At 35.1% G+C, this 24441-nt stretch overlaps 1 protein-coding gene across 4 annotated transcripts in view; it reads left to right on the forward strand.

The window, feature by feature from the left end:
* The window catches only part of LOC109068231 (Nance-Horan syndrome protein-like), a 50176-nt gene that overhangs the window by 5751 nt on the left and 19984 nt on the right, over positions 1–24441 (forward strand). For 3 of the 4 annotated variants that reach the window (XM_042766535.1, XM_042766537.1, XM_042766538.1), the window contains exon 2: positions 5864–5887. The exons of the other annotated variant lie outside the window; for it this stretch is intronic. In XM_042766535.1, coding sequence (XP_042622469.1) covers positions 5864–5887 — 24 coding nt within the window. The remainder of the gene's footprint in view (positions 1–5863; positions 5888–24441) is intronic. 4 annotated transcript variants of the gene reach the window in all.

Raw genomic sequence — 24441 nt, forward strand, 5'->3', positions numbered from 1 at the left:
TGATGTTTAGATGGTGTTAAGCTTAGGTTTGATCTAACATCCTACAGTTTGATAAAGATACAACTTGCATGTTATTTTTTGAACTAAGGTCTACCACACTGAATAAATAATATGTTTATGTTAGAATACTAAATGCAGTATATCATGGAACATGCTTTGTTCTTTGTTAGATGCTTTGTGAAATGTGGGAAATTTGGCAAGAAAAAGACATGAAAAAACAAGGCTTACACTTTAATTAAAATAAATAACCCATTTACACATTGTGTATCAAGAAAAATTTGCATGTGAAAAAAAAAAACTTTTTTTTTTTTTAGAATGTAAAATGAAGCTTGTTCCCACAATGGAATAAAAAGCTTAAAAAGGGTAATTTCAACTTTTTTATCTCAATTATGATTTTCTTTTTTTATATATAAACTTATTCAGATAGTGACATGTAACCTTAGAAATCATAGGAAATAAGTCAGAATTGTGAGATGTAAATTCATATTTATTTATAGATGTAAATTCTTAATTCAAATTTAAATACTCATATTTTGCAGTTCACAGTTTTGACTTTTTTCTCTGAAAAAAATTGTAAGTTAAAAAGTCGCAGTTACCTTTTTAATTTTTTATTCCATGGCGGAAACAGGCTTTCATAGTTTTGAGTCTTTGTTTTCAATTGAGAGAATCTTTAAAGAGAAATTAACCTTTATTTGCTTATTTTATTTAAACTGGTGGCAATCACACAAAAACATATGCCAGTTTTTTGCTTGACTGCAGGAGCCATTCCTTAGTGCAAATAATTATCATATATTTATAATCATCATTTCTCTGCCATGTTGGATTGATATTGTATACTGTCACTCATTCAGACATCTGGTTAATGGCAGAGTTTAAATCCTGACCTCATGAATAATTAGTAAGACCAGCAGGTCCAGCGTGAATCATTGTTTCTTTTATTGCCATTAAATATTCATAAACTAAGAGTATAATTTGAGGGAAGTAGTAAAGAGTACAAAATTGATGTGTAGCAGACTGGATCTTACAGCTTTCACTGATACTTTGTCGAGACGAAAAGCAGAAGCCCTCCAGTGCATTCTACAGTATCCCCATCCTAAAAGGAAGGGCACATCGAGCACCTGTGTATGTGGGTTAGTAGTAGGTGCCGCATCTCTCTGCCAAGGCACATGACTGGTTGACTTGTAGCAAAACATCACTGTTCTTTAATATTTCAAGTGTTTTGTCTTGGCTAATGTTTTACTTGTGTTTCATTCAAATCTAACGAGGTTATGAAGGACAGATTTTAGCGCTTAGAGAGTAAATCCAAGATAGTTTCACTACTGAATGAAACATAAGTATATTTATAATCATCATTTCTCTGCCATGTTGGATTGATTTTTTTTCACTGAGCTCATTTCAGTGCAATCTGGGTTTTTAAACTGAACAATGGACCTATAAGTTTCCTTTAGTTTCTCTGTAAAAAAAAAAAAACATAAATCAGTGAAAATTTACATATTTAAGTATGCAGGTGAATAGAAGAGCACAACGAGGATCATAAAGTCAACATTTTTTGCTTTCTGCCTTCTAGCCCTTTCAGTGCTCTACTTTTTTCCTTAGAGTTGGTCTACTTCTGCGCTTGACAGTACTTTTCATGTTTAATGCACTTTGATTTTCACTGGAGACACATCAAGGCTCTCTATGAGGCCTGTCTTTGAGAACTGTTCATCGTGATGGAAAAGAAAGATCTTAAAACAAAGCCTCAGAAATAAAGGTTGAGCTGAGAAACAGTCAAACTGGAAGTATAATGTTAGCTATATGGTCCAAAACAGTCACCATTTTGATTATACTGTCATTTCTGTAACGTTTTTATTTTAGAGTTCAGTTCGCCAAGTTGCACCAGACACCATGTCTGAAGACCCCTAGTAAACATCCAGGGATATTTGGCACAGTAAGCAATTATTACAGTTTCCTCAAATAATTCAGTTTCAGGTTCATTCCTCAACCTAAATGCTTTTAGTCTTGCTGAAAGAAATGTTTCGTATGATAACATATAAAAGGACAGAACCAATTCTCGGTTAGGGAATGTCTCCATAACTCAACTATGGGGCTGTTTGTGTCAGTTTCGGGGTTGCTCTCTGAAGTAATCACAGCAGCAGTTCCATTTTACATTTTAGGTCATGTCTCATTTTTAGCAGAATAGCTGAGATGGGAAATGGCAGCCTAAACCAAAGGGTTAAAGTTTGACCAGTTTGCCATATCATATTAAGAGAGTCCCAACAAACATATAAATACCTCTGACTCTTAAACAGGTCTCAATAATCCCACAACCTTTAACCAATCAACAGCTCAAAAAATGAAAAGTTAGTGTTAATATATCATGTAGTTATCATCAAAGAAATTACAGCGAATTAAATCTCTTTACCTATGGTGAGGGTGCTGATTTATATAACCAAATTTTGTGCATCATACCACATACCTAAATAAAATTGTCTGGCAAGGAAGTTTATAGCAGCAGTTGATAAGCTAAATCATTTATCTGCTTATTCTTTTGACAAGTGAGGATTAGAACTAGATCTTTTTGCAAATTAATTGCTGTTTGGACTCAAAGAATCAGTCATACAGCGAGAAATGAATGCACTGTTTAGAATCAGAGCTGCTGATGCTCGGTCCGTGATTGAACCACTGTTTGGAGTCAGCTCTTTATAATGAAATTGTTTAAAGCGTTTGAGAAATCTGAATGAATTTGCATTTCAGTCTGAATTGTTTGGAGTGTTTCCCACTCAGTAAACAGATAATGGAAAATAAAAAGATTGGTAGATGAAGTGGAAGTTTACGTACATTCAATTAACACCAAACCTACAAATGCATCCTATCATCTGACATCAATGAAAAAGCTATTTATTATGTCCAACACAAGGACCTTATAAAATCCATTTAATTTTTTCTGGATTCTGTTCTTATTTTTTCATGAAACATTAATTTATTTAATAATTTTTTCTTGTAATTCAATGAAAATTATACCCTTTCAGTTTTTCAGACTGTCAAAGCAGCTCTGGAGACAATATTCATGTGTTCACGTCCTGATTTAGTGAGAACACTGTAGAATTACCATGTTTTTTTCAACATGTTCCTTGGTGTACTATGTAAATACCATGATACATGAATATGGCAATCATTTAATACCACAGTATCAAAGTTTATTTGTTTATGTTTATTTCTGTTTCTGGTAACGCCAGTTTATGAATCCATAGCATGCACTTTGCATCTCAGCTGTTAATGTCTGTGGTGATAAATGGGACAATTAAGCAATGCACATTAGGCTGTTTTTCCAGACAGTATTTTGGTGTGTATATACACATGTACCTCTGGATTGCAAAACAGCATGATCTTCACAATGAACTCCATGATAAGATATCTTGTTAGTTCAGACAGAGGGGACGCTTCTGGCCTGGGCCCGCTTGGGTTTTTCTTGCCTGTGTTTACATTCAGACTATAATCAAGTCTTCTGCCTGTGAACTGCCAGTAATCTCAGCGTACCTTTGATCACACCGCTGTGATGATGAAACAAGCAGAATTCATACATGCGAACTAGATGAGCAATGCTTCAGTTATTTTTTTCTCCCTTTCTCCTTGTAGATACAAAGCAAGAGAGTGTCAGAATTATGTCGATATTCCCTTATATTAGCTCTTTGATGATTACTCTGGAATGTCTGACTCCATTCTCAATAAATTTATTTTTATGGCAATGCTCAAGAATTTGGGTAATTTTTCATACCTCAAAAGGACACATTGGGAAATCTTTAACCACCTTCCTTGATGCACTGGATGTATGGATGGGTTAAACTGCAGTTCGACTCGGGCTGGCGATCTGCCCAGACTGAGCACAGCTCTGCTCCGCAGACACTGAGAGACTTGTCTGTTATAACTTCTGAATTCTGTCTACGACTTTTGTCATATATTATTAATAAAACAATGGCTTGATATTTTTGGATGTTACTTTTTATAAGATAAGGTTTTCATGAACTATGTGTTTCATTGTTTTTGTGTTGTTGTTGTTTATATACCGTTTGCTCAAAAAACATTAAATATATATAATTAGTAAAATGTATAATGTTCATATATGTTCCTGTATGGGAAATGTGGACTTTTTATGGACATTTTCTTCAACCCTAAAACACAAAAGAAATGCATAATTCAAAATCTGGGTAAAATACCTGTGAAAAATCAATACAAATACTTTATTATTTATTTTATTTTGTTTATTATTTGTTTATTTTGACACTGGTCCATTTTAGTTTCCAATTTCAGACAGCCAGTAGCATAAATTTGTGACACTATAATAAGCTGTTTACTGGTGAATTGACTAGTTTGTCTGGACAATGGAAGACTGAGATGTGAGCAGGAGGCCTAGTAAAAGTGTTTAGGGAAACCTGTTAGGTAACAATTATTTTTGCAGTTTCATTGGTGCTGCTAGTGGCATTGAAATAACAGAAATCAGTGGGAATCCTCACTCTTTCAATGACTGAAGAAAAAGCTTCTCTGTGTCAGAGGAACAGAAGGAGAAGTGTTTATTTGACTGCTCGTGCTGCAAGAGAGGAGTCGGTCTCAGAGAGAGAGAGAGTGAGGGAAAACAGAGAGGAAAAACTTGGCTGATTGAGTCACAACAGAGGGAATAGCCATAATTAAGACAGACAGACAGACAGAGAGAAATGAGAGAGGGCTGTGATGATGACAGTGTATCAAAGCTGCAACTGTAAACAGGGCTGTTGTATTTGAGCCGTCTTTAATCTACAGTAGGAATAAATCAGTCAGTGTGCAGAAACTCTGTATGTTGTCAATGGACTTCTTATTTTATGTAGAAATTAATATTTGCTAATTATAATATTTAAATCATATTATTTTAAAATATTTTAGTATAACATTTATATTTATAGCAAATTGTAAGTTGCTTTGGATACAAGCATCTCCAAGTGATATGCTAAACAAATAGATGTAAAAAAAAATAGATGTTTTTATGTAAAAATAAACTTTTGTGTGTGATTTTTAACTTTTGAATTGCACTTTAATGCTGACTGAATTAAATGAAATATAAAATAAAATAAAACATCTAAAATGAAACATTAAACATTTTAAAATTAATATTTTTGTGTAATTTTTTGAATGGCACAAACTTTTGAATAACACTTATGCTGGTTTAAAATACAATAAAACATGTAAGCTGTGTTTAAAATTAAATATCAATATTTAAAGTGCCATTTATTTAAAATGGACTGTATGGACAATTGACCTCTTAATTCATGTAGAAATTCATATTTTAGTGATATTATATTATATTATATTATATTATATTATATTATATTATATTATATTATATTATATTATATTATATTATATTATATTATATTATATTATTATGATGAAAGGTGTACTATAAAAATAAAATCATATTTTAAAACAAATCACTGTCCACTGAAAATCTTTTTCTCTTTGGGCCTGGGCAAGCTTTCATTTGCTATATTTATCCCTTAACAAAAAACACATGCCACTTTGAGAATGGAAAGTGAGCCAGAAAAACAACTCTGTCTTATGTAATAGTTCTTAACTGAGTTTTGTTTTCTGTGGGACTTTAAGAGCCTTAGAGAATAAATCTCGGCAAGTTTTGACCATGTCCAAAAACCATTGCACTGTACAGTACAACATTATAGGGTGTGACTAAAGACATGGTACCAAAATACGGCATCTGTTTTAAGATATTCCAGAAATATTCATAGTGACCTGTGACGTTGTAATTGTTTTTTTTACCACAAATCTTTTAAACATGAATGGATTGGCTGTTTATTTTACTTATAACAAATCCCTTGTGTCTTTTCTCCTCGCTGCTCAGGTTTTAGGGGAAAAATCTGTATAGGTAAGTTATTTGTGTTATTAGTGTTGATGATAGTATTAGACTCTTTTTCTGTAGTAAAGATAGTAGTCCCCCATCTGTAGTTCATAGGTGTACGTATATGTGTGTGATTTGTGTGTGTGAGTGTGAGTGTGTGTGGTCTTAAACCACATCATTCTGTCAACAGATTGCCTTTAGTAAGCATCTTACAGTGCTGTTTTCCTAGTCTGAAGGACAGCTGCCCATACTGTTCCTGAAAGACACATCCTGGAGGTCACATGGTGTTGACATCATATCTGGACAGATATAGGGATATCAAGAACAGCTTAAGTAGAAAAGACACCAAAAGCAAAGCGCATAGCCGAGCTCATTAGTTCAGGAATTACCCACTATTACTCCATTACTGGAGCACAAATTAAAGCAATCTTCAGTCAGGATGTTGAAGTGTGCAGTCCAAACATCCCCTGCCCACAAGTCAGTGTAGATTGTCTTTTTTGACTTGTCCTCAATTTGAGGTCTATTCATGAAATGCTTCACCAGAGAGGAAGTCACATGTTTTTTCCCTACTATGTCAGAGCAAGAAGGATAGGTTGTTGATGCATTAGATTTATAGTACATTTACAAAATAAAGTAATACTTTTATTCAGCAAAGATTCATAAAATCGATTGAAATATACAGCAAAAACACATAAAATATATCAAAAAAAAACTTTACAACATTTCAACTATTTAATCAAAAAACAAGTGTTCCTTTTAACTTTTTATTCATCAAAGAATCCTGTTTTCAACATTAATAATAAGAAATGTTTCTTAAGCAGCAAATCATATTAGAATGATTTCTGAAGGATCATGTGACACCTAAGACTGGAGTAATGGTTGCTAAAAAAAATCAGCTTTGCTATTATAAGAATAAATTGCATTTTAGAAAATATTAAAATAGAAAATGGGTAATTTAAATTGTAATAATATTTCACAATATTACTGTTTTTACTGTATTTTTGATCAAAGAAATGCAGTTTTGGTGAGAATAAAAAAATCTTATTGATCCCAAGCATTTGAACAGTAGAGTATGTGAGTGATTATTGGTCATTATCATAAAATAAACCTCTACTGAGTGGTCAGGACCCCCATATTTATTTATTTTTTTTATTTTTATGTTATTTAATGAGATGAAATTAGATGAATGAGACCATGCAGTAACACGAAAGGTACTAATACAGTTGTTTGTGCATTTTAATTTCAGTCAAAATTCAGAAATATTTGACCAATAACAATCTATTCCAGTGAGCTGTGTATGTCTAAATAACCATGGACCTCTATAAGTACCTTACTTGAGGAAATAACAATGAAAGTTCACAAATAGATCAGTCTGTATGAGTTTATTTTTGCGTGGTCTGCTGAGTGGGCTGATATGTCGTGTGCTGACAGCAGTAGTGGCGTGCTGCAGGGCTGTAGGCTAGTGCAGCTGCTCCACTAGACAATGTGTTAAAACACTGTATGCTGGAAACACCTTACACATGAGGATGAAGAGCCAAAAAAGAGATGCTGAATAAAATATACCACCTAGATCATACAATTACAAATTAGAGCATGAATATACAGAAGCCTCATTTGTCTGATAGAACCTGATCTACATCCACTCTATGATCAGGTAATTGAAAGTGACTATTTTTGCTCAGTTGAATAATTACAGCTATGCCAAACTGCAATTAACTTGCCTTGTAATTTCCACTTGGTTCCCCCCTGCTTCACTGAGTAGTGTGTGTCATTGTGTGCGCAAAAATATACGTCCGCGTGTTCATGGGAATGTGTGTTGCATTTAGGACACTCCATTTTGCGTGAGGAGGGGGCTGCATTACTCTCCCTGGGCGTGAAGTGCAGATCAGCCATATGGTTTTAATAGATCAAGGCGGGTGATCCTGAAACTAACTAAGGTCATTATATTTCTCTATCTGTGGCACCATCTGCTGTTGCTTTTGCCCGTTTGTTTATCCTGAATCTACAGATTTTAAAGCACAGTCTGACCGACAGGATAATTATTACATGGCAGCTGTCCTGCTTCACAAAAATGTCACTTTTGTACTGTATAAAAGTGACGTTCAAGCATCATTCTGGTACCGTATTGATTTACCCAAGGTTAAACTGTTGGGGTTATAGGTCTTCATTTATTAACAGTCATGTCTTTCCAAAACAGCTGCTTCCATCCAACACAAAAAGAAATGTTTGGCAGAATGTTCACACACTGCTCATTTCCATAAAGTGAAAGTGAATGGTGACCAATAATAATTTTTTGAGCACCAAATCAGTATATTAAAATTCAGCTTTGCCATCACAGGAATAAATTACATTTTAAATGTATTCAGATGGAAAACAGTGATTTTAAATTGTCTTAAAATTCCACAGTATTACTGTTTTACTGTATTTTTTATCAAATAAATGCAGCCTACAAGAGACTTTTTTAATTAAAAAGAAAAACTTTAAAAAATACTACTGACCCCAAACTTGGAAGTGTGCGTATTCAATTTTGATGTGTCCCAATCATTTGACATCATGATTGGGTCACATGATTTCTTCACAAAGATTCAGGAGACTTGAAATATAGTGTGCGGGTTTTATGGACTACTGTTATCAATCTTTCTTTGTCATGTTATACAATGTAATTATTGTGCAACTTCTGTTTTTCATCATTCAAAAACATGTTTACACCCAAAGTTTGCAGATTCTCGTGGGGAGAAAGTCACAATAGCAGCATTTTGGTGCTGCATGATGAAAGTCTCTACAACAGCTTTTTCTTTGGCCTGTATATGCAAATTTTAGAATTTTAGCAGATTTTTTATTGAATGTAATGAGAAAATGACCAGCAGTTATGGGTCCATCTGGAATACTTCTGTAAAAAAAAAAAAAAAAAAAAAAAAAAAAAAAAACATTTCAAGTCTTCAAGGCTTATTATTTTGCCATTTTGCTTTGACCTCAATGTGGCCATTATAATGAATGCCTGTACATTATATAGTACTTACAGTTGTTTTTTAAAGGAATCAAAGAGAAAGTTTTTAAGGCAATGGTTGAGAGAGTGTATTTGTTTTTTAATTTCGGTGCTTGTTTAGCTGATCTTCATTAGCATGAGGCCTTTGGGTGTCTTTGTCTTGTGATTTGAATATAATAACAGTCGGGCAAATGGCCCATCTGACCACAGAGTTAAAGGGCTTTAGGGTTCACTCTGCCTTTCTGCACTGACCTCTCATTAGGTTAGCCAGTTACCAGAATGGGCTTGATCTGAGCCACGCAAATCTCCAGATTAGACGGAGGCGATTGAGCATCCTGATCAGATTATTCTTCAGGGTCTATGGCACTGGATTGGCCCTTGTCACGAGCTAATTATCCGTAGCTCATGTGAGCAGGCTTTGCGTAAAGAATGATCCTTGGAGCACTTTGTTCCATTTAGATTTACCAAATTGATAAAGAAGCATTGTCATTTGCCACAAGACGTACACACTTAAAGCTTCTCTAATGTCAATAATGTGTAAAGAAGTTTTGGATTAGAGCATAAACTCAGTAATGTTGACAGGATTGAGTAGATTTTGTTCTCCATTGCTTGCTAAGATGGCTTAGTCATAAGTCAGTGAGCCAGTGTTATTTTTGTCAGTGGCATTACTGATAAAAATGTTGTTGTTTTTTGCCAAAATTAATAAAGGCTAAAATGCACATCACAATGATAATTAAAAATGATAATTAAACTGTTTTACTTAAAGCATACTGTGATGAAGATACTGTATTTTAATTTTAGGAGTACTCAGTGTATTCTGTTTATGCTGAAAATCTTTATAGGTTTGATACGATTAAGTTACTAAATAAATCCAAATGTGTAAAAAAAATGTGACTAAAGTTTGGTCTGTTACAGTTTGATACATTTTGCACATAAGTCTAAACTATAATGTTATTTAAATTAAAATGTCTGAAATGTGTGTTTACGATTAATAAAAATGAATGAATATGACATGAAATATTGACTCCATTTTAAGAGCATTTTTATCAAAAGACATTAGATGAAGCATAACAAAAACATAAAACTGTAAAAATAATTATTTAAACTAAGTGCAGTCAACTGAGAGGGATGTGTAAATACAATATTTTATTTCTGGAGCTCAGATATTCACACATTGTATTTGTTAATATTTAATGTTGAAATTTTGATAAATTTGATATGGTTAAATTAATAAAAAAAAATCCAAATGTGTGATGCAATTTGATGTACTTGTCATTAGCATCAACTAAAATGTTATTTCAATTAAAATGCCTGAAATGTTTATGTGTAAAATGAATGAATATGACAAAATATTGACTAAATTTAAAGAACATTTTAATCAAAGGCCAAAAACTATAACTAAAACAGAAAACTGTGTTAATGTTATGCAGTCAACTGACAGAAATATGTACTTTATAAACTAAGGTTTTTACACATTGTATTTATTTATATTGAACATATGTTGAAATATTTTAGATCTTTAGTATGCTTAAATTAATCAATAAAAAATCTAAACGTGTTAAAATTTGACACACTTGTCATTTTCCACATTAGCATCAACAAAAATGTTCAAAGTTTAATTTGTTTATATTTAATATATGCTAAAGTAAAAAATATTCATATACAAACTGAAGTTTGGTCTGTTCAAATTTGACACACTTTTGTCATTTTGCACCTATAATGTTCGTTTTGTTGACTGAAATTAAATGTGAAATGTATGAGCGTAAAACCAAAACTGTAAAAATGAACGCTGCAACTGACAGATATGTTAGTTATTTGACTTGTATTGGAGTTCTATGTGCATGATAAACTACAGAGACTGTGCCATCAGTGTAACAAAGATGTTTTGGGCTTCACTGAAGCTTGTGATTTTAATTGTGGGGTGCTTTTCTCCAGGGTTTTCATTCATCATTCTGTACTCTATCCGAACAACGTGTGTCTCTGACACCTGGAATTGAGGATGCAAAGACTAGGAGCCTGGTTTTCAGTGTGTTTGTTGCCATGTCCTCTGGGGACTGTTTCCTCTCCCTGTCTTTCAGCAGCCTTACACATGGCTAGTGTTGTTGGGAGGCGTCACGGAAGGCCGAAGGGGGCAGGGGAAGGCTGGTAAAGGGCCTGGGATCTTAACAAATGCTGTCAAGGTTTTGAATGATGAGAAAAGAGGCTTGCAGGGGGTTGGGTGAAAACAGCAGGGGTGAGACAAACTCCAGTTTGCACTTCTGAGAAACAAACACGTGTACATAAGCACACATGCACAGTCTCAGTTTGTAAAAGGAGCTCGGTGGCATCTGTGCTGTGGTTCGTCACGGGGTCACCACAGTTACAACCGGAGCTAATTAACCAATCACCTGCAATCAGTCAGCAGAGCCCTGATAGTCGTCTGTTCGTGCAGCTCTCTTTTTAAGCTTTAGAGGCTGAAAGGTTGGTCCAATAGCATGTTTGAAGAATTTACTTATCATTTTGAATCCATATTATTCATACATGCCATCTCATTTCAAATGGTGTAAAATGAATTGTGAATTTTTGTTCTTTTACACAAAGTGAACATAATGCTTCAGATGGAAAATTCTGTGAATCCCATTTTATTTTTAATTTTTTTATTCCTAACGATACACAAATAAATCAAATAAATAGTAGAAATTGTAATTAAGCCCACAGATCCACAATTTGTATTATTTTAAACATGATAGACTGAGCATTTATTGTTTGAGACTGTACACTTTTACTGTGCTTGTGTTCTGCAGGGAAACCCAAACCAACAGACAGGAGATTCCCCTGTTTCCATAGAAACAAACAAGTGTGTCCACTATATGACAGTGAAGCAGTGTTCGGTTCCGCCCTTTTTAACCTTCTTTTGAAATTTACTCACCTCTCTCCCCTTCATTACACCATTATGCCCATGAGGTTTGTTTCAGTGGGAAACTTTATGTGATTCAGTTGCCATCTGTGATTGAGATAACAGATAACATTATGTGTTTGAATTTTAAAAAACAGCATTTTTTTTAATTTTTTTTTTTGCATGTTGTGTTGTATGTAGAAACTGATGTAAAAACAAATAGTGGAAAATAAGGAGCAGGCCATAATCTCATTCCCGCTCTCCTCTCAAATCTGCTCTGTCTGAAGGGATTACATCCTTTATGCAATCCTTCCCTGCTTTTTTAAATCTGTGTTTGTATCTCTAGCCCTCACAAACATTTCTAGGCAGTCTGCAGAATCCTGGATAGATTATTTCTGTACCATTACATAGTGCCAGCTTTTTATGTCCGGCAACTCTCTACACAGTTGCAACTTTTGTTTGCATTTATGGGACATGGCATACGTGGCAAACAAATGAGGAAAATGACAATTAGCATTTGATTTTTTTGCAGATTATCTATTGTATAAAGATTGTCTTGCATGCAGTCTACATAAAACTATAGGCTAGAATATGTACCATTAAAAGAATAGTTCACACAAAATTTATAATTTACTGAAAATGTGCTCACTCTGAGGTGGTCCAAAATGTAGATGAGTTGTGTATATCTCCTCCTGACTCAGACAAGAAAAATTTGATTGTCTATAAATTGCATAAGATGTTAATTGATTGATGTAAATTGAGTTGTATGGATTACTTGTGGATCATTGTGATGTTTTTATCAGCTGGTTGGACTCTCTTTCTGACGGCATCCATTCACTGCGGAAGAAAGGAAGTCTCTTACTTGCATTATCTTTCTCCTCCTCTTTTTATTCTATATCCTGCTTTTTTTCCATCACAGCATTTGTGGTTGAGGTTTTAGCCATGTGCTATAAAAACAAAACATTGTGCAGAAAAGCAGAAAATACACTTATAAACTACCCCAACTGCCCATAAATTACCTCACCCTTTTCCTGCCAACAACTTTTATTGTGTAGGTGAAAATGTTTTTAAAGTGAATGCATTTATTAAATGTACTGACCTGAATAGTTATTGTATGTTATGAAAATATGTTATACATTACCTTATAGCGTATATTTCTACCTTTCTTTAATTAAATTAGTTTGAATTAATATTATTTCTTTGAAGAGTTGAGTGTAAATGTGTGGCTCATTTGAATAAAGCGCAACTTTTTTTTATTGCTACATTTAGTCTTGCTATGCTATGTGATCTGGAGAACTATGTGCAAACCACGGGCAGGAATTAAAGGGTTTGTGGACTGGACTGACCATATGCAGGCCTGCTGTGTGAGCCTGGCTGGACAGCAGGTTGGCCTGGCAGGCGGTTTAGATGGAAATCCTTCCAAAAGCTTGATTGGTCGAGAGAAAATGTTTATCACATGGTAGACTAAGCATGTATGAATGGAGTTTTGTTTTGACTGCTTGTAAATACTTGATTCTAGACACATATTTTTGGAATACAATGGGGAGAATCATCTATTGTAAATCATTCTGATTGAAGAATCATCTGAATACTCAATGTCTGTGATGGTTATAGCTAGGGATGGTCATAGGAAAACAAGGTTTACCTGATGGATTTCTTAGAGAGCATTTGCATAGGCTCAGAAAGGGTCCTAATTAGAAAACCCCTGCCCCCATATGTAAATATGAGGCAGGGCGGATCGGGTGCGTTAAAAGCGTTATTGGTCGATAAATTGGTGCAAGTTTTATTATTAAAAAAAACTATAACATTTATTAAATGAAAAATAAATGAAAATAGGACAAGCTACTATATTTCATTCTTTCCATTTCATTTTATATTTAATTTAAAGTTTTTTATTTTATTACTTATGTTATACATAACAGTCCGATTTCTTCTATGAGATTCTTCTTTGTTCTGAAACGTTTGTGTGTGTTATGAATAATTGAGGTTGAGTGCATTGCAGGAGCGGAGAGGAGAATATATAGGTCACTGTGCGATCGCTGCTCAGGGAGGTAGAAAACACACACACTCACACATTTACACACACATGCACATAAAGGATTCTCCATGGAGTGTTGGTATTGGCTAGCAGCCTGACGTGAGATGTTGCCTTTGCAAGCACAGTCGCATTTAAAGGGAAACCTGTCCCTCTGGGCCACCGTAGAAACAAACCTCACGACATCAACGACAGTTGCGACAGTCTAATGAGGGTTATTTATGTCGGTCTTGCTTTTTTGTGAATTAAACGTGCAAAGCATTGATGTAACCAAAGCTAACGAATCATAGATACTGTCATTATTAAATCTTATTCCTGTCAAGACTGATAGTATGTGAATCATGTGATCTTTGTGAATGTCTTAATACGTTGTACAGTGTGATGTTGCAGGCTGAGGTGGGTTCAGGTCACACATTAAATGAACTGCCCTTCTGAAAGTTGTGAATTATGTGTGAGCTTTGTGTAGTAGGGCGTGTATAGGTGTCTTTCTTGCACATGACCTACATTCGACAGGCTATGGCTGTTAGCATAAAACTGCCTCAATCACATCATCACCCAGAGCGTGTTGTTGTTGCTGCTGTTCCTTTGGCTGTTCTGTTCCTGCTCTCTGTTGGATCACATTTGCATTGTATCGAATCCAGTTTTCGTGGGCCAAACCACGTGTTTGCTTATGTTTTTGTCACTACATTTTTACGAATTTTTTTTAGTCGATTCAAAGATGAATAGCAGCCAGAACACCTGAGAAGGACAGAAACAGTGTGAAGAAAAATGAAAAGATGAAGGTACAAAGCACTCTTATATCAAGGAGAGTTCATTGTGCATGGTTCTTTTAACTAATGCACTAATCTTTAAGCTGTTACCATAGTAACATAGAAATGCAGGTGGGAATGAATGGTTGTCTGCTTGGCAACCTTACTGATGAGCACGGCACTATGGGATAAATTTTTTTTTATTTATCACAGATAAAAAATAATAATATTGTAAGAAAAAAAAAATAAGGTACAGACAATTAAAAATTACAAGCAATATACAGTGAACTAAATAATTGTAACTGGCATATATTAACTTATATTACCATCTCCTAACAGTAATAGCCATAACAAGACTTATCAGTCAGGTAGAGGCAAGCCAGGTACATATAAAAGTGACTTAGCGAGGCTGGTGCATATAGTGGCTGCTGCATTTCGCAATGTGAATATAAGTGAATGTAATGGCCACTTGGATGGCTTATTTATGGATCGCCAGGTAGGCATATAGCAGTGACATGCAGACACATGTAATGGTGTCCTGTATGGAAAGATGTTTTCCCAGCTGACTGTTATCCATCTTCACCTGTACAAGTGAACACTGAGAATCAGCAGCTAATGAGGCGCAATGGAGTGATGTCAACTCTCCTCTTCGACTGATTTGGTTTCCGCGGATCCTTAAAAATTTTCTTTAATTTAGTTGTATCAAATTTAAAGCCATAAAAAAAGTCTTAAATTGTACAAGAAAGTCTTAATTTTGATTTCAGGAGGTCTTAAAGTTATCCTATTATGCCATTTTCAATATTGCCTTTCATGCAGTGTGTAATGTAGCTGTATGTGAATGTAAACTATCAGCAAAGTTTTAAAGCTGAAAGTGCACAATAAATAAAGTTATTGTCTCCCAAAATAAAGAATCGAATCTGTACAGCCTAAACAAGTCGTTAGTAATTCGAAACCCACTTACGTGATGGCTACATATCACGGGGTAACACATTTGCATAATGCGCGCCTATGTTCTACGTTGGCCGGCCGTGAACAACTTGACCCCGCCCACAACACGCCATTCTACTGACGACTGAAAAATACAAAACTATTGAAATACACGTATCATTCTCGACACCGCTGTACACCGTAGACCAATTACAACAGACTAGGCCATTTGACCATTCAGAGCAGAGCAGGCTCATGGAAAGGAGGGGTTTAGAGAGACTGAATCTTTGAACTGCTTCGAACGAATCGTTTGAGAATCGCTGTAAAATGAGGTGATATTAAATGCATATTTTGAGAAAACAAAAGCATTTTTTGACCTTGCATGCAGGTAATCCTATTGTAGGAGACTCCCAAAACAATATTTTAAAATTCAAAAGGCGATGATTTTATTAAATAAACATGAGCGTTGCATGTTTCACAGTCCGTTGCTGCGCTGATTTGTGTTCTGCTGTTACTGGGGAAACTATTTCTGCCATTCCGAAAGCGCCTCCTGCTGGCAGAGAATGAATGTGCCTTTTCAACAAGCCTGTTTTATTGGAGTAGGGTATTCCTGCAATACCAGAGGCTGCAGTTTCAGGACCCTATAGTTTTTCTTTATTATTATTTTATTATTTTTAGTTTATTTTTTGCTTGTATGTATGTATTAGCAGCTCATACTATTTTATGGCACTTGCTAATCAATTATATATATATATATATATATATATATATATATATATCATTACCAGTTTCTATATATTTATATATATATATATATATATATATATATACCAGTTTCTTGATTTTATATATATATATATATATATTTTTTTTTTTACATTTTTTTGCAGTATAAAAGTATGTGACCTGATGCCGGTCTTGTTTAGATATATGCCTAAATTTAGTTTTTTTTTTAATATACCTATACCATTTTCATCAGCTTTTATATTTTTTCTTCTCCTTATTGCATTTGCTATAAAGTTACATAACATAACCTATGGCGAGTCCTGTATAGATATATGGCTATATGAACCTTATGTAACTGTAATAATTGCTTTAGTTTGGGTGACTAGTGCTTTTTAACTATGAAATATAAGTCAGGCATACGTAGGCTTGAGTGTGAACTGGCACTGTGTGTCATGTTATTAGCTAATAATATTATTGTACGTAAATCTAAATCGTGCCTGTGTGATCCAGCTACTTGTTTGTGTATCCCTCCACCTTGTTTTCTTGGGTGTGACTTGGGTGTGTGGTTAATCAGATGTGATTTTGTGATTTGATCTGACCTCGTAAGACACACGCTCACACATGCACACACACTGCGGCAGGCATGCGCAACGTGTGTGTGCTTCCTCCAGATAAAGTAGGATGAACTGCTGCATCTCCACACACACACACAATCAGCAGGGTGCATCGCTCCCAGCATATGTGCTGGTTTCCATGGAGACAGACAGTTAAAAATAACATGGACGATGGCTTTATTGTACCATTCACCAACATGTCTGACACAAAATGTCACACACACATATAGACACACACGGAGACCCCTTGCCTCTTGGTGATGAGACAGGACTGACGGCAGTAACAGGCAGAAACAGGCAGTGAACACTGGACTCTCATCTCTTGCTCGTTTGGGTGCACGCATGCTCACACACAGTGTGCTTACCCCATGGGCTCTGCAGTGCTGCTGCACGACGAGGCTGCACCCCACCCTGCTGCAGTGGCATTCTTAAATACACACGCGTGTGAAGGATAATCTCCCTTTACCCACATTAACCCATTTCCAACTGCAAACAGCAGCCCCACTCTAAGCGATACAACCTAAACCATATGCACACATCTCTCATTTTCACATCCCAGCGATCTCTTGATGTAAAAAAATAAGTCAGACAGAGAGACGTCGTCCCATGAGCAGTTCACTGTAAGACACTGCAACTTCATTAACCTAAATTGAATCCCTTGAGCATCCTTTCCTTTAGAAGAATAGTCACTGCTTTAGACAGAGAGAGATGTCAAAGAAGACGACCAATTATTTTTATTCGCACTTTTCTATTTTTTGTCAGCTTTATAGGGGCACAGAAAGAATATTTTATTCATTTGTACATTTAAATACTATGACATGGTCGTAGAAAAATGTCAGGTAGGTGGAGACTCTGTGGTCTTTGAGATTTTGGAGATAAGGTGTCCCTAAAATCAACATTTTTTACATTTCAAGTTATATGTAACATGTCTGTTGTTTTCTGTTTGCCCTGTTTGACCTAGTTTTCCTGAGTTGTCTTATTCATCATTATATTCACCTGTGTCTTGTTAATTAACTCAATAGTTCCTTGTTTACTTTGTGTACTTAAGCCTTCAGTTCTCCCTCAGTATTTGTCGGTTCTCAATAACGTTAAGTGTGTGATTTACTCCGGCTTTATTCCTGTATCCAGAGTGTTGTTATTAAAATCTATTTCCTAGTATTATTCCTCATCCTCGTGAGCTTCTTTACCACATTTCGTTTCAGTATAAATTAACACTAATGAACATAATCTAAATAAATATACAAAAAAAAAAAAAAACCAAAGTTCATCATACATTTTATTCATTAAAGAATCCTGACCAAAGGGTATCATTAATCAGCTATTTAAGTATCACAACTGTTTCTTGTGAGATGTTTCTTGAGAAGCAGATCAGCATATTAGAGTAATTTCTGAAGGATCATGTGACAATGAAGACTAGAGTAATGATAAAAAAAAATCAGCTTTGCAACACAGGAATAATTAATGGTTATTTCCGGCCCCCAACTTTTGTACAATGGTGTTCATGACCTTATTGGACTTTTAAACAGAAGATGAATGTTGAATTACGCAGGTGTCTTTGTGTGTGTATAACATTACTGCATGCCAAATGAAATAGAAGCTGTTTAAACAAAGACACTTGTAAAGAACTCCATCCGTCTGTTCCATCCTGTTCTTTGTTATTCTGTGGTTGCTGTAGACCACATGTAAGAATAAATGACGTCATATTGTTTATGTATTCTGGACAGTGTTCTGAATCGTGTCATACTTGCTCATATACGCCATGATAAAATATACAAGGTTGTATATAAAACCTTGTATATTTCATCATGGCTTATTAATATCCGTGCCCTCTAAACACACACACACATATAAGATTGTATAAATTAGAAGATCAGAGCAGTTTGTGTCTCTGACTTCCTGTTTCATTTTGAGTCAGCCAACTTTTGCCTCTGACTTGCGTGTTTCCATATATATGTGTCATACATGTGTGCAGCTTATGTTCGGGGTGTGATAGTTTATGCATGCGCTATGTATAGATAAGGCTGAAACTGTGTTAATATGTGGCATTAGTTATTAAATGGCTGGATGGTGTCTGTTTTGGGGATGTCTGAATAGAGTACATAATTACCATGATTGGATCAGATGTTAATACCATGGCATTTTGATGCGTAGTGCTACTGAATGACTGGCATAATATGAATAATTTTGTATGCAATGAATACTTTTATATTTTATTTCACAGGTATGCATTCAATTGATCAAAAGTAACAATAAAAACATTTATGATGTTATAAAAGATTTCTATTTCAAATAAAATATTCATTAAATAATCCAGAAAAAAAAACACATTTTCCACAAAAAATATTAAGCTGTTTCAACATTGCTAATAGTAAGGAGTGTATCACCAAATAAGAAAATGAGCAGCAAATCAGCATATTAGAATGATTTCTGAAGGATCATGTGATACTAAAGACTGGAGCTGAAAATTTAGCTTTGCAACCACAGGAATAAATTACATTTGAAAATATATCAAACTAGAAAACGATTCTGTTAAATTGTAATAATGTTTATGGTATCAATTTTTTTTAAATGTATTTTTAAGCAAGTAAATACAGCCCTGGTGAGCATTAGAGACTTTAAAAAATTAAACATTAAAAAAAATTCTCTCTCTCTCTCTCTCTCCTCTCTCTCTCTCTCTCTCTCTCTCTCTATATATCTATATCTATATATATATATATATATATATATATATATATATATATATATATATATATATATATATTTGACACTACTGTTTTTCAAGGGCTTAATATCACCTCCAGATGGTATTGTCACAAGTTTAAGCCATAAACCTGAGCACAAAACAGAGCTTTGCCCATTGCCTGAAGGTGAAGTTTGTATTTTTTTTTAAATATATTTTCTTGATAAAATACTTTCAAGTATCCCAGTTTAACCTGCAGTGACGACTGTAAGTAAGTTGTTTGTCAGTTGATTTCCCTCAAGAGTGTAAACACTGTGGCTCTGTGGTGCTTTCAACAATGTTTTGTTTGTTTTATTGGACTGACACTGTTGCATTGACTTGGGCCTACAGTACCTGAAGAAAGGTATCCATTAGCATTCCTATTTATTACAGTGTAATGTTTAGGAAATCTCTTGACAGTTAATGTTATATTAATATCATTAGTTTTGTCTCCATTTTAAAGTCTGCATGTGCACACTAGCAGACATCACCTCCTAAAGGGTCACGTCTGGAGGCAGTTACATGATTAGCATGATTAGCCTCTGTGTGATAGATAGCCACATCCTGCCGTGAACTCAGTTGAGTCTCTGTGATGGCAGAGGAGGAGGAGCTGAGGTGTCGTGGCTGATGACGTGCTCTGTGATCTTACGCTGGAAATGTCAAATTACAGCCCATTTGCCCCAGAGGTGTCTGTGACGCTGATCACAAACACTGATAACTCTCTTTCCCTCAGACAGATTTTTTTCCATCTTTTTGTTGGCATCTACTGTATAGAAACTGCATGTAAAGAGAAATGAAGTTTTAAGCTGTAACCATTATTAACTGCAGCCTTATCTGCTTTCCAGCACTAGAGGCCAGTGTTGAGAAAATACTGGGTTTCTTGTGAAAATAAAAGCAGATTAACAGACAAAACCCCCACCATCTGCAGTTTATATTTTTTTGCATTTTTCTTGTTTTCTGGCCTGACTGGTCTTCACTTAAGCAACTTTTGTTTTTTTGTTTTTTTGTTTGTTTTTTTGACAAAGGAACCTGCATTAAAATCCTCACATAATACACAAAAATGCCATAGAAACGATTTTCATTCAGAAATTGCTGGTACATTTCACAATTAATAACAAAGCAACAGCAAGTAACACTGAATATCCAATAGTAACATTGAATTCACTGACCATGAGCTGGCTTTATTTTTAGGTGTAGCCTACAGGAGCAGTATGTATTAACCTAAACATTTTTTACACACAGGATACTTAGTTATTCAGTCAAAATTACAGGCTCACACAGTACCATCAGCCACAGACAGTCTCTCCTGTTCCTGTCTGAGAGATTCTTACACAAACCCACATATCCACATTTTTATCATTTAGAAAGTAGAAATTTGTGTGTGTGTGTGTGTGTGTGTGTGTGTGTGTGTGTGTGTGTGTGTGTGTGTGTGTGTGTGTGTGTGTGTGTGTGTGTGTGTGTGTGTGTGTGTGCGTGAATGATCTGGAAAGAGAGAGCTGACAGCTGTTAGGACAACAACAAACAAAACATCAACAAAACGAATAAAAGAATTGGCATTCAAGGCTTTCTATACAATGGTAATGATTTTTAGCTCTTAGAAAGTGATGCACTTCAGAAAGAAAAATAGTTAAAAAGAGGTTTTTGTTGGAAACTAAAGTGCGTTCCAGGCGTGTTTCTGGTTCGTTTGCAGACATAAAAAGGTCATGTTAAGGAAAGCCACAGTAAAAGGCAGAGGAAGGGTGTAACCTATGAGGATAAGGAAAGAATAGAACAGGTGTGCTACCCTTCGGGCCGTTCAAAACCCATGGTACCACCCATGGATTGTGACTTTTGCAAGTCACCAAATGATAAAGTGTGCATTTGGGCATCACACCATTGACAGAAAATACTGCAAATTTAACTCTTGCATTGTCATCAACTATTTCAGTCTGCATTATTTTACGCTTTTTGCAGTTTAAATCTGCCACAAAATCACACACTGTCATTGCAATAGGCATATTGGCTTCTCTCCAAATCCAGGCATGTGAATATGTGCTGTTAATGGACATCTTGCAGAGCCACAAGCTGCTGGCCAAAGTAGCCAGACCTGTGTTTCTCTGTTTGCCAGTGTGATTCTGTCTGTACTAAACACTCACCAACCATCAGACCATTTGACGCCAAGGTCACAGGCACGGGGTGACCAGATTAACATGGATTAGCGGGAAGGTCTATATTATTCCAGGCAGGGGACTGGAGTGTGTACCACTCACACACACACAGACACACTCAAATGCATGCTCGCACATGTAAGGATGTTCACTTCTCAAATATGTGCACATGGGGGCTCATTCACTTTGATGTCTACATAGAGCGACAAGCAATTATTTCAAGTTGTATTTGTGTCAGTTACATTGCACTGTGAGGACTTTTATGTATGAATGATTATGTATTTGAAGGTGATTGTGATTATTGATGAGAATTATTCGAATTACTCCAAAGTCTCCCAACTGGATGTATATAGCTTATTTATTGATGGAATACTAATTTTTTTGGCATTTACGCCAGTCTATATAAACTCTGTATACGATTTTGCAGGGAAAGCCATATCAAAGCACTTTTCTTTCTGTATTCCTAATTGCTATTCATTTTAATATTGGGAAATAATGCAGCTTATTTATGTTCTAGAACTTTTAGGTCTTTTTGGTTTTGTCGGTTCAAACTCTTTAATATAGCTGAAAGATGTTTGCATCTTTTCTTAGTGTCTAATTTATTTTTTATTTTTTCTGTGATAAAATAGTATAGGGTTTATTTTGAATCAGTTTTCGCTGTAATTATTTGTGAAATGTACTAGCAAGTTATAATAAAACTCTTGATCTTCTAACTGGATGAATTTCTTGCTGATTCAATTCTATTTAATATAACTGAAAAATGTGATTTTGCAGGAATAATCATATCAAAACACCATTCTTCTTGTATTCCTGTTTAATATCTCCCTTTGGAGCAGCTCTTACTCTTGCCCATTAGAAGATTAAGGGCAAATGGTCTGCAGACTAGACTGTACCACCTGCAATCTGCCCCTAGAAATGGGGAGTGGGGTGGACTCTAGGTGGAAATGGAGCGCTGTAAATGCAGATGCTGCAGATGGTCTTACTTTGATGTTAGGGTTAGTCTGTTTATGTGGCTGCACGGCTGCAAACCGCAGCAGGTGAGTTTGTGCACTAGCATGTATCTGCATGCATGAAAATGAATGGAATGAGTGTTGAAGGACAGCTGACCTGGTTAAAAAGGACGTAGCTGTCCTTTCTGAACAATGGTTTTTGGCTGCTGTGTTCCTGTCAGATCAAGAGGTACGTCCTTCAGTGCATTCCTTTCCAATGCATCCAATCAGATAATGCTGTTCTCTCTTATTGCGGTTTAATTTGCTATTCATTTTAATATCTATTAAATGATGCAGCTCATTTAAACTTCAAATCAGTTGCTTTTTGGTCTGTATTGATGTCCCAAACTGTATATATATAATAAATGTTTGCATCTTCTTGTCCTGTATTTAAAAAAATCGGAAAGTAACACATTGAATCAAACATGAAATTAAGTAAAGTAGAAAGACTGAGGTAGTATTTTCTTGTAAAATCTTTTCGCTTACAACTTCAAAAAAAATTTTTTTACAGTGTACATAATCCATCCGCCTTGGATATTTCTCTATCAGAGATCATCTTTGATTTGTACTAGGAAAGATAAGCCTGCCATAGTGATGATGTCTCTGTCACACAGACTGTCTGTCCATGTTTGGTTTAACATGTTGGAGCATGCAGTTGTTTAAACTGTAAAGTGCCGTGTTGTTGCATGCTGAATTACAGTGCTGGTCAACTGTCATCCTTCTTTACCATGAAGGCTTTAGGTGCAGGCTTCTGATGGCTTTATTCCATTGTATCCATACATCTGCAGATATAAATTTGGAAGTCTGTGCACCATTGTCATTTCCATAGTTTACATATGTATGTGCAGTGTTGGAAGCACGGTGATTTGACACATATCTGTGTATATTACTAAGAAATTGTCCATCTTCCTTACGGATGAATTTGGGGTGTTGATTAATAGTTCCCAAAAATGAAAATTCTGTCATTATTTAGTAACCCTTGTGTTGCTTCAGGCCGGCATTCTGGTATTTTTACAGTTTTTACAACTTAGTGTAGAAACAATTACACAAACAATTACAAAGAAGCTGCAAGTAACACATTGAGTTAAACGTTATTTTCAAGTAGAAAAACTGAAATTGTATTTTCTTGTAAATCCAATTATGTTTTATTTACTAATTTTTTTCTTTACAGTGCACCATGAAGAATACCCACACAGCTTTTAACCATACAGCGACAGTTTTTAAAGACCATGGTTGTTACGTTCCAAAAAGGACAAAAAAACACTGTAAAAGTATGGCTACTGTATGGCTTCAGATGACTTGGAATAAAGAGCACAAAGTCATATGAACTACTTTTGTTGTGCTTTTTGACAACAAAGGTCATTATGAACTGGCATCTGTCAATTTTATGTAGAAAAGTGAAGAATTTTCATAAAAATTGGAAAACAATAACTGCATATGGGTTTGAAATGACATGAGGTTGCGTTATAACAGAATTGATTTTTGGGTGAACTGTCCTTTTAAGAAAATCTGAATTATTAAACTCTGACACACTGGCATGAAGTAGAGTTTATTAAAAGGGTTATGTGTGAGTGACAGAGGGGAAAAAGAGGCAATGCTGCCCTACATCTAAACTCAACAACCCATTTGATCTGCTTATCCTCTGTCTGAAATCTGTTTATTATTCTCCTATATTATTTGCAGAGAAAAAGGCTCAGAATTAATAATGGCGCTAAAACAGGAATCAAAATGAATAGGCAGTTTTCAAAAAATGTAGACTTGATCCTTACCCAATATAGTGTTTTAATCTTTGATTTACACACTGAGTTGGTTTT

This window comes from Cyprinus carpio, chromosome A11 (genome assembly GCF_018340385.1).
Source record: "Cyprinus carpio isolate SPL01 chromosome A11, ASM1834038v1, whole genome shotgun sequence".
In the NCBI taxonomy this organism is placed as follows: domain Eukaryota; kingdom Metazoa; phylum Chordata; class Actinopteri; order Cypriniformes; family Cyprinidae; genus Cyprinus; species Cyprinus carpio.